The 11,562-nt window shown below is 38.3% G+C and overlaps 2 protein-coding genes across 4 annotated transcripts in view; one reads left to right on the top strand and one right to left on the bottom strand.

Moving 5' to 3' along the window:
* Positions 1-21: 21 nt before the first annotated feature.
* hspbap1 (hspb associated protein 1) lies at positions 22-6,434 on the bottom strand. 3 transcript variants are annotated; one of them, XM_057336463.1, is made up of 8 exons: positions 6,223-6,434; positions 5,850-6,031; positions 5,564-5,730; positions 4,407-4,543; positions 3,359-3,530; positions 1,191-1,274; positions 673-783; positions 22-584 (listed from the first exon to the last, which is right to left on the bottom strand). In XM_057336463.1, exons 1-8 carry the CDS (start codon positions 6,339-6,341, stop codon positions 447-449), a joined length of 1,110 nt encoding a protein of 369 aa, XP_057192446.1. In that variant the 5' UTR covers positions 6,342-6,434; the 3' UTR covers positions 22-446. The 3 variants fall into 3 exon arrangements, with proteins under 3 accessions (XP_057192446.1, XP_057192445.1, XP_057192444.1); XM_057336462.1 differs by having other exon boundaries at positions 5,564-5,749; positions 5,857-6,031; XM_057336461.1 differs by having other exon boundaries at positions 23-584; positions 5,564-5,748; positions 6,223-6,432.
* Positions 6,435-6,687: 253 nt separating this feature from the next.
* slc49a4 (solute carrier family 49 member 4) overlaps positions 6,688-11,562 on the top strand; it is a 42,946-nt gene continuing 38,071 nt past the window's right edge. Inside the window, exon 1 of the mRNA XM_057336001.1 lies at positions 6,688-7,121. Within this exon, the coding sequence (XP_057191984.1) occupies positions 6,827-7,121 (295 nt within the window). The 5' untranslated portion in view covers positions 6,688-6,826. The remainder of the gene's footprint in view (positions 7,122-11,562) is intronic.

Below are 11,562 nucleotides of genomic sequence, written 5' to 3'. Positions count from 1 at the left end.
ACTGACAGATTCGAGACATAATCAATATGGTATCTTTTATTTGTAGAAGATATGTAATAAAATGCAGTTTAATACTGGTGAAGTTCTCTTTGTCGATGCATGAGTAGTCCTGTAATCAGGGCGATGACATCAGGGTGTACCAAGCACTCTAGCATGTCATTGGTAGATATGTGCACACCAGCCTCTCGCCCATCTGAACTTCCTGCTTTCTGATGTGCACGAAGCCTCGAACTTTCAAGAATTTCACCATCACATCCAAGTTCACCTTTACATACAATATGTGCTGGTATAATTTGGGATAGTGAGGGGTCTTTGTACCCTCGAGAACAAGACGTGTCTTTTGGGCAGGTACATCTGGGTTTTTGAGCCAAATGTACTTCACTATTAACAGGAATAAGATGAGGTCCAAAGGGAATCACAAAAGAAAAGTCAGACGCCAGAGTCTTCTACAGTCCGCTAGAGTCACGTTTTCCAGACCCTGCGAGCAAGGTCCCGTCTTCTGTGCGGTCTCTGGTCTGGTCCATACAGGCTTTAGCAGCTAGGTTCAAATACTGCATGTTTTCATCATGAGATGAAACTCGTTCCTAAAATACACAACAATCAGTGTAACTGCTTTAAGATTTCAGAAGATCAAGATCTTATGCCCTGTGCCTTTATGTGCAATAGTACAACCTCTGTAGGATTGAGCCAGTGGTCGTCGTTGTCTGAGCTGGGGGCACTTTTTAGGGCACACACGATGGTCTTAGTGAGAGCTTCTTGTACTCTGGCCTCATCATCGATATCCTTCAAAATAATGAGAAATGCATGTTTAATATGCAAATAAATGCAGGTCTGAGATTGAAACGCACTTTATTCTTTGAAAAAAAACTTGAAAAAGCATCTTGCACCTCGTAACCGAAGTACACATTAAAATATGTCGTGAGCAATCAAATGTTTATATTACTGCTTAAACATTTTAGACAGTATGAGCAACCCAAATGGACCGAGCAATCAGGTTTGCAATGCATTTTGGGAGCATTTAAAGACTCGTTTTGTGTGATTTGTGCGTATGAGACAGCTATGTGATTATTATTTTTATGCCTGGTGGAATCGGGGGCTGGTAACTTTAGCATCCTTTCTGTCATATAGAAAAAATATAGGATGTTTCGAGAAGCACTAATACCACAGCCATAAAGTGAGGGATGTCTTACCATCTCGATCCAAGAGTTTACGCTGACGGTTACTGGATCCAGTGACTCCACATAATGCCACCAGTGTCTGGGGACGAACAGAACCTGATGAAAACCAGCAGCAGTTGGTCAAAACTATGAGAAAACCTCACAAAACATAAAATTACAAAAACACTGAGCTGGACATAAGTTATTTTTGATATACAATCAGTGTCCTGCAGTATGACTATCTAAAATGACAGCATAACAGCATTTTGCATTGTTTTAAATGACACTACATGGGAAAACGTGTAGGCTTAAATATTAATGTCACACTGCAGCTCTATTAAGATAGGCAGGGCCAAACTGTTGTGCTTTCCAAGGACTTAATATGTACACCTTCACTTATACAGTACATAATGTGGGGTCCAAAAGTCTAAAAATCGCTAGCAACATTTTTGTCCTTTAATTTTGTACAATTAAAAAAATGATCTACAATTTCCTAAAATCTATGTGCACAAAATTGTGTGTTTTAAATTAAATGTTAACGCTTTACCATAAGGTTGTATATGTTAACATTAGTAAATGTGTTAACTAACATGAACTAACAATGAGAACAAGGTTACTATAGTTTACGCAAATTAAAACTTTGAAAACATTTCTGTTTATTGAAATTAAATAAAATACTGGCCTAGAAATGATTTGAAAAACGTAACAAATGGAAAATTTTAATGTTGCCTCAGAAATAAACTAAAAGGCACTATAATTATAATAATAAACAAAAATAAATTAATCTTATATAGCAACGTAAAAAATAAACAAAAATGCTAAAAGTTTTACTATATAATTAACATATCAACAAAAAATCTCAATTTAAAATATTAATAAAATACAAAAAAACTACACTTATAACTCTGAATGAGAAATATAGTTATAGTTCATGTATGAGTAAATGCTGAAATTAACAAAGATGAATAATTGTTGTAGAAGTATTGTTCATTGTTAGTTCATGTTAGCTAAAGCATTAACTTATTTTAACAAGTAAACCTTACTGTTAAGTGTTACCAATTAAAGTTAAATGTAAATAAAAAGTAAATGGTAATTATATTTATCTAACTAACTACCTACTGTATATACAGGCAGATAGTGGGGTGGTACATTAAAAGTAATATTTACACCACCAGGTGGCAGCTGCGTTCTATCTTGTATCGCATAATTTAGGTCATGCAATAAAAATAAAATCAATATCCCCGCAGTATTTACAGAACTAGAAAGGGTCAATTGATTTTCACATACAGTACTTTTTAAATTAGGCAAACTCTATATTAAAAACAAAGCAGTAAACACCATACCAAATGTCAGGAACAGATCCGCATGTAAACACAATTTGCGAGAGAGTTTCTATATCTAAAATCTCAACTAGATTTAGTCTAATCCAAAGATATTTACAGACCCAAGGACCACTAGTTAATATCAATTTTAACTGAATGTCATTTTTTCAAATACAGTTCTGTATTTCATATATTTGTTCACAGATCCCTGGTTAAAAACTGTAACCAAAACTTCGACAGGAACCTTAAACAGGCCAGTTTCTGTGTATTAGTAATAGGAGGCAGTGAAGCTGTGTTAGCTGCACCGGAATGGAAGTTTGTGGCTCTTGTCTTCATTAGTATGCAGTGAAAAGTGTGAGGGCTCCCTGTGAGTGTGCTTGCTGTGTTGGACCGCCGCTAATTGCCTTGCCACCGTCTTGCCTCTCAAAGAGCTCGAGCAGAGAGGTTTCATACACGCTGCCGGAATCTGAAAAAGGGAGTTTGTACTACACACACACAGCTTTATTCTGCTCCCACACTGCACACATAGTGGCCTATAGTTGTGACAGAGCATCTAGAAAGACACTATATTAAATGTTTCAGAAACATATGCTCAATTACATCACTTCAATTCATGAAACTGGACTTCATATGTAATATCTCAGAATCAGACAACCAAGCCCTTCTTTGCGCGTAAACAAAACTACGAGAGTATGATTAAATACTGTTAGAATCCTACAAATGACAGTTTTTCTTTCTGACATCTTAGAAAGAGACCGGGGCTAGTTGTCACATGGGTAACATACAGTAAGTCAGTAACATAAGGTTTTAACTTAATAGTTCAGCTGCACAAATCCTTGCTTTAGTTTAAAATATGAAAATATAACTATGTCTAGTCACCTGACCAGGCTGCAGAACGACCGTGTGGGCTCGAGCTCTTCTGAAAGTTGGAAACCTCTTCAGGTCAGGCTGGACCACACTTACACGGCTGAACACGCTGGACTCCTCATAGGGTATACGTGTCGGGTAGAGGCAGGCTGTGTCTTCAGAGGGGAAGAGATGCCATCGTTTCCTAGGTAACAGCCACAAAACATGATCAAGATCTATTTCGATGTATATGATAAGAATTGATCATTGGCGATTCTCTATTTCATATGTTGACTGACAACATACAATATACTGCGTTTTTGTTGCGTGACCGGGTCAGCCAAACACATGGGGCCTCAATAAAGAATTAGAGAAAAAGAACACGCTTCACAGAGAAATAAGATGAAGGAGGATGTCATTGTAAGGTTCACAATGACATAAAATAGCTGTTCACATCACTGGACTGTCTGTCCATTTAATGTGGAAAAATTACTTTCTTTCAATAGCTCGGGAATGGATCAGGAACGCTAACATAAAGAAAATGGAGCTCTTGTCCTATTTGTTCCTTAGAATCTTATTCACAGAAGACAAAATGACATTTTTGCCTGAGGTAAAAAAACAATACAATAAATATTAAAATGATAATAAATGTTGTTTTTTAGACAGTCTGTTTTAACATACTGTAAAATGTAGCACGGCATCCATTTATGTGAAATACCTCACTTGAAGCAATTAAAGGTGCTGTATGTGATTTCTTTAAGAAAACTGCACATACTGAAAAAGGTCCCGAATACATAATACGTATCAAATGGGTTCACTGAAATTAGGGCGATACAGTATGTGTGCTTGAGGGAAAAAGGTTGGTAGGTATTTCTTTTAGAATTAAGCAGGAGAATGTAGCAGCAATTCCAGTAATGGTCACTGAAAAATGGCCAATGTGGTGTGTAAAATAAAGACAATACAGTATATCATCAAATATTCTAGGTTACAGGTAAAAGTTCTCATTAAATGTTCTGCCGCCACATTAAATATATGGGATATTTTTGTTGTGTTCTTGTAAATTTCTAACCCTGGTTCTTACCTGCCTTGGATCTGGAAAACAAGGTTGCAACCATAAGAATCTAGGTGACATGGCGTGTTAGCACCCTGTGTGCCAATCCAAAGAGTGCTGTCGCGTCCATCTCGGCCGGGGAAGCCAAAGTCTGACCACACCACATCCTGAAGTTTGTTTACAAAAACAATTTGATCATATATTGATGTCAATTCTTTTCAATATAACAAACAGGAAACACTCAGAGATGCTGCCCAAAGGTAGATAATGAATCCATTCCCATTTCCAAGAGACTGAAAATGAGATGGTATGTAATCAAGCCCTCAGCAACGTTTAAACTACCCTATTCATCATTGAAGTGAAGCCCCTGTCTGCTTGTCTCCGGGTGCCCTGGGTGGCGGGAAGAATACTACACTAAGCACTTATTTTGATTCATAAAACCTGAAAGATGGAACTGAACATTTGGTCATTGCTCCCTTAGAGAAAACGAAAAACATAACACAGTAAAAATATCATAAAATATAATGAAATGTCCATAGAATGACAATGTTACGCCATAGGATATGTTTCGCTGAAATAATAAAACAGCAGGGAGTGATTAATTGATGTAAATATCTGTTGCTCTGTGTGTTGCCAATACATTTTCATGAGATGTTAAAACAACAGTAATAAACCGTTTCAGAGAGCTCATAAAATAAAAGGTAAGCATCCTTGGGAGGCAAAGCAATACATACTAATGATGATTTAACTCTCTTAATTGATCAAATCTGATAGCACCTGTGTGCCACTGTGGTTCACTTCATAAAAAAATTGTCGCTCGGGCATAACTGGCATGTGGAAAAAAGCAAATGGGTTAATGTGCTGCTTGATGAGGTCTGAGACTATGATTGATGGTGGCAGAAAATGAGGAAAATGGAGTCTTGTTCAAATGAATGTTTTTTATCAATCTCATTTTAACAGTTAAAGTGTATATGACAATGATTTAATTAACTAATTATAATATATGAAAAGGCATATTATAAAATACCGCATACAATAATTTGGCAGATGAAATAATGAGGATATATATATATATTATGAAGGTGGTTATGTATTTATCACGCAAGAGTATAACTAGGTAATGTTTGTATAAAAAATGGATTATTTAAATCAAAGTCAGAAAAGGCTGATATTCAGAAAACGTTTACCTGAAACATGGCTGTCTTATCTTGAAAAAGCTGGGCAATATACTTGTAATCTGCATAGGCCCAGAATCCTTTGAATTCACAGTCAGAAAATGGCCCAGCAGATGATTCTCCATCATTGGCAGTCCAGTTTAGAAACTCCTTGAGAGTTGCTTCAATGTAAGAGCACTCTGTTTCAAAAAGAGGAGCTGGTAAAAACAACAATAAAAAGGGCAGAAGAAAAAACTTTTTACTCAAACTTTTATCTGTCTGTTTCTACATTGATGATGTTTGCATGTTAATGCCTTACCCCTATCCTCAGTTCTTTTTCCAATCCGAAATCGTATCCTGTCTGTAAGGCAAGAAGACAGGTGTTTGACTGTCCAGTGTAATGCCGGCCAGTCTGTGGTCATGTTCAGGAAAACAGCAGGTTTCTGCAGAGACTGGACAATCCTTCTTGCCTCATCCGGGCTAAAAGGCTTACAATCCATTCTATAAAATAGAGGTGCCATGTTAAAGAAACTTCTACATTTAAAATATACATCGTTACGAAATACTAGGATGTTTCTGCAATACAACATTTGAAATTCTCATCACTCTTTCATCACATCTTTCATCATCAGTTAGGAAGTGACTGAAATGAAAATTCCAATGTTAAAAATCATAAATCAGGAAGTACTAACGTTAGATCAGTGCGCGCATCGATGGCTAATTCACTGACTACACTACAGTACAGTGTAAATACACATGAAAGATGCAGATAGGTTTTTGAAAAAGGACAAATGCTTGCTCTTAAAATCATATAATCACATATTGTCACTGCACATGTATAAACACATCGTAATTTACTCTACAAAGATTTAGATGTTTGTCCTGAATACACAAAGAAAAACGTGTGCGAACAAAACAGGTTCGCTTTGAGCTCTGTACCTCAAGTGTCTTTCTCCAGCTAGTAAACAAAGCTCACGTGAGGATCATCGACGTTTTTCCTCAACTAGAGGGAAACGAAACTACGCCATTTTGGCTCCAACCATGATCCCAAATTCCCTTCAGCGCGATCGAAATTCTTGATCCCGAATGGAGAACAACGCCGTTCAGTTTCACCCAGACGTCATTTCCGTCTCGACGCGGCGCATGCGCAATAAAGTTTTGATTGTAGCAGAGTGTCGTCGGTTGTTTTTGTTCCGATAGGCAGCTGATATATGAGGTGCGGTCGTAGTTTTTAACATTGATCTTAAAAGACCTGACACAAAGACATTTATTGAGTGATACACAGGGGTCTGTTTAATGGGTGCCGTGGAAAGCACCGAAGGGGAAAGGGAACCTTTGCTGGTTCCATCCCAGCCATCGACCAACACACAGCCAGTGCTTAGCCGGGTGTATGGAAGAAGATGGTTTGTTCTTACCATGTTTTCATTGCTGGGATTTATGCAAGGACTGGTGTGGAACACATGGGGCCCGATACAAAACTCAGCCAAGCATGTGTTTGAGTTTTCATCCACAGATATCGCGGTGCTGGTGATGTGGGGTCCAGTGGGCTTCCTTCCCTGGCTGTTGTTTATCTGGCTGATGGATAAGAAAGGTGAGTGTCATGACAACAGCACCTGTATTCTGTCTGTCCGTCCGTCCGTCCGTCCATCCATCCATCTATCCAGGAAGGTCCCGTTGTGATACAATATCGCTTCTATTTTTTCTTGGCATCACTACTCTTAGGAAAATGGACCATGGTTTTATTATAGTAAAAGTGTAGTAACCATGTTTTTGTGGTAGATTGTTTATCATTTATATTATTATTGTTTATTGTTTACTATTATTGTTTAGGAAACAATGGTTACTATAATACTATAATGTTGATTTGGATAATTTAAATAATTATCGTCCTATATCAAATCTTCCTTTTCTCGCGAAAATTCTTGAACGTGTTGTGGCTTTGCAGCTACACAGTCATCTTACACTAAATAACCTATTCGAGCCCCTTCAGTCTGGATTTCGAAAATTTCATAGTACTTTGACAGCCTTGGTCAAGGTCTCCAATGATCTGTTAATAGCCTCTGATTCTGGTTCTCTTTCTATTCTTATCCTTTTGGATCTTAGTGCTGCTTTTGATACGGTCAACCACAACCTTTTACTCCAACGTCTGGAAACTGTCTTTGGTGTTTCTGGGACTGTCTTAACATGGTTTAGATCTTACCTCTCCGATCGTCAACAGTTCGTATGTATGCGTGGTAGCCGGTCTGAGACTGGTTTTGTCTGTACGGGTGTTCCTCAAGGTTCAATTTTAGGTCCCTTACTTTTTAGCATTTACATATTTCCACTTGGATTGCTTTTAAGATCACTTGGGATTAATTATCACTTTTATGCAGATGATACTCAGATTTACATTCACTCTAAGCCTAGTCAAAATTGGGATGTTCCTTTATTTCACATTGTATTTCTGAGATAAAATCATGGCTGTCCCAAAACTTTTTGTGTCTTAATAGTGATAAGACTATTAAGGTTTTGCTTATTGGCACCCTCCCATCAACTTCGTAAAGCTGGTTCACTACTCTTAAATGTTGATGGCTCTGTTTTGGAACCACAAGCCAAATTAAAAAATCTAGGTGTAATATTTGATTCAAGCTTGTCATTTGTCTCTCATGTTCAGTACACCGTAAAGAACTCTTACTTTCATCTCAGAACTATTGTTAGACTCCGTTCTATGTTATCCCTTTCCGTGACTGAAAGGCTTATAATACTTTCGTTTTCTCCCGTATTGACTATTGCAATGCCCTTCTTGCTGGAGTTCCCAAAACCACACTTAACAAATTGCAATATGTGCAAAATTCAGCTGCTAGGATCCTGACCGGAGTGAGGAGAAATGAGCATATCACACCAATTCTTAAGTCTCTGCACTGGTTCCTGGTTAGGTTCCTAGTTGACTTTAAAGTACTCATGTTCACATATAAGGCACTGCATGGTCTGGCCCCTCAGTATCTGTCTGCACTCTTAACTTTATACACACCTAAGCGTCATCTACGCTCCTCCCAAGCAGGTCTATTGGTAGTCCCACAGACACGGTTACGTTCTGTAGGGGACAGAGCTTTCTCATCCTATGCTCCTAGACTTTGGAATGCTCTGCCTCCTACTTTTTTAGGTTGGCTTTTTACTGACTTTTATGTATTTAATTGTTTATGTTTATATAAGCATTTTTTGTGTGTGTGTGTTGTATTATCATTTGCTTTTATGTAAAGTGCCTTGAGAAGCCACTTTAAAGGCGCTATATAAGAATAAAGTATTATTATTATTATTATATTGAGAACATGGTAAATTTGTGGTTACTGTGATTTTATTCCAAATAAAACCAAACAATTATGGCTGCCTGCTATAGTTAAACCATAGTTCATTTTTGTAAGGCAAGTTGTACATAATGGATGATGCTTTAGTAAAAAACTAGAGCCTGTTTGATCACATGGTTACAAACAGTGTGAGTCACAAAATCATGTTTGACAAAATTGCAGTAGGGGTTCAATCTTCAGCTGGCTGGCAGGAGCTGCCACTGGCAGGTCACGTGACCCGGCACTCCTGACACTGGCAGGTCACGTGACCCGGCACTCCTGACACTGGCAGGTCACATGACCCGGCACTCCTGACACTGGCAGGTTACGTGACAGGTTTATATGGATGTCTTCTTGTCCATGAGAAACATGTTGTGTGGGGGTTTTGCGTTTTAAAGCGCTCAAAATACGGTGAGAACAACTGGCAGGTGGTAGTATTTTGTACCGTATTTTGAGAGCCTTAAAACGCGAAAACTCCAAACATAATGTTGTGCATGCACAAGAAGACATCCATACGAACAAATGCAGAATAAAAAAATATTTAATGGGAGCTGTGGGAACACGTGAAAGCCAGTGCTTTTTCTGGCTCTGTTTAGCTGACAGTACAACTGTCACCTGCCGGTTGTTCTCACCGAATTTTGAGCGCTTTAAAATGCAAAAACTCTACACAACATGTTGCTCATGCACATTAAGACATCCATACGAACAAATGCTGAATAAAAAATATTACAATTTTTATACAGAAGAGCTGTGGGAACGCGTGAAAATCGGCGCATCTTCTGGCTCTGTTTAGCTGTTAAGTGGCGGGTCGAGTGACCTGCTAGTGTCAGGAGTGCCGGGTCACGTGACCTGCCAGTGTCAGGAGTGCTGGGTCACTTGACCTGCCAGTGGCAGCTCTTGCCAGCCAGCTGAAGTTTGAACCCATTGTCAGTTGTGTACATCTCTGATGTACAGTAGTACACTAGTCGACATCTTTTAAAGCCATAACATTCAGTCCATCGTGGTGGATTGACTTTGACCCCTATCTATAATATTTCTAAACTGTCATCCTCTTAAGTCATTGTATTTTTGTTATGCACCAAAGACTGTCTGGAATATGTATTAAGATCAGGACAGCTACAGTGAACTGATGTGTAACTCGTACATCATTTTTTTGTGTTCTTGTTCTGACTTGAAAATAACATTTGACTTTTGTTTCTTTTATAATTTCATCAGTCATGCATCACAGGCAATATGCAGTATGGAAGTGGAAATCCACATAGGGTAACCTTTATGACTGTAGCATATAAAGTGTTTGTAGGCTACTTCCGTTTCGTGTTGACATGCACTTAACAGAATACATATTGACTCTTTACCTTCTGATGAAAGTAATAATCCTAAAAATCCTAAAAAAACAGATTTTGTGTCACATGTTCACATTCACTAAACCAGTTCCCTACCATCATATGACAAGTTGTCACGTAAGTCTGGCCTTATTTAATGCCTTTTTGTGTTTGCACCTACCATAAAATTGTAATGAAATTCTAAGGTGAGGGAAGGACAGCCTTGCAGCCCTTGAATAAAATGGGCATAAAGAATAGATAATGGTAAAACTGGAAGGTAATTATACCATATCACTTATTTTATTATTCTGAGGAGAGAAGAGAATGAAAAGAACTGTTCTCAGTAGTCCTCTCTCTTTCTTATCACAGGTGTCTTCTTGCCTAGAATTATATTATGGGTATCAACCTACAGCTGAAGGCAGAAAGTATTTGGGCACTTTTGATCACATACAGTATGCCACACTTAAAAATGAAGAGTTTGGTTCCAAAATGACATAACTCTGTTTTTAACAGAGCGATGAATTAAGACATCAATTTTAACCCGTGCTTTTGTTTTATAAGAGGGATTCGTATTCAAGCAAACATCCTGTAAGTGTCAGAACTGAAAACGCCCTTGTTACTGAAATTACAACCGTTATTGACACCAGGCCCAGCTAATGCCAGGTCCTGGAATGCACCTATCTATGAACACCTCCTCCACAGAAGAATATCAACGACTACTTCGCGCATGACAGTACTGAAGTAACACAAGTTGCGCGGAACCAGATAGAGCGAGCAAGCAATAAACATTCTGTTAAAGATCGCAAAATATTGTGCAGTTAGTGCCTGGTTGTGGAAGAACACAGTCGCTGCATAACCTTCGGATTCTGACATTAGTAATGCATGGTCGAAGTTTATTTTTAAAGACGTTCCAGCTCACGTGTGTAAAACATTACCGCGGATTCCTTTGTGAACAAGGCACAGGTCAACGCTGGATTTGCAGAGACTTAAATTAAAAAGCAGTGCTACGTCAATATTGGATCCGATAGGAATAGCTCAGCAATCTTATGTGAGTACAACATTTTTGTACTATGCGTCACTATTGCTTTGTTAGAGATCGCTTGATATGCCCTGAGCTCTATTCGCACGGGATTAGTATTACCTGGGGACCTCTAGTCATTTGTAATACTTGCAGAGGTTGTCTGTGATCTTAATCCCGTGCAAATCGGCCATGTCTGTAATTTGTAAAGTAAAAATCCCCCCACAAATTACCTACCATATTTTGATGAACACCGATGTCCTGTGATGATATTACTCCCGTGCGAATCGTTATCTCTGTGATTTTGTGTGCTCATATATAATTTTTGAAGGTTTTATCCACCGTTTGCGAATAATGGAGGCTGTTTTG

This window comes from Triplophysa rosa, linkage group LG6, assembly GCF_024868665.1.
Source record: "Triplophysa rosa linkage group LG6, Trosa_1v2, whole genome shotgun sequence".
Lineage (NCBI taxonomy): Eukaryota > Metazoa > Chordata > Actinopteri > Cypriniformes > Nemacheilidae > Triplophysa > Triplophysa rosa.
Note: the sequence above shows the minus strand (reverse complement) of the source record. Positions and strands in the feature narration are given on the sequence as shown.

What these genes read in the sequence shown, in the direction of transcription:
- hspbap1 (XM_057336461.1), bottom strand. Translation starts at nt 6,341, where the DNA reads ATGATTTTAAGAGCAAGCATTTGTCCTTTTTCAAAAACCTATCTGCAT. An exon ending in GATGCGCGCACTGATCTAAC is followed by an intron (nt 6,032 to 6,222) that starts GTTAGTACTTCC and finishes TCTATTTTATAG; the next exon opens with AATGGATTGTAAGCCTTTTA. An exon ending in AAAAAGAACTGAGGATAGGG is followed by an intron (nt 5,749 to 5,849) that starts GTAAGGCATTAA and finishes TGTTTTTACCAG; the next exon opens with CTCCTCTTTTTGAAACAGAG.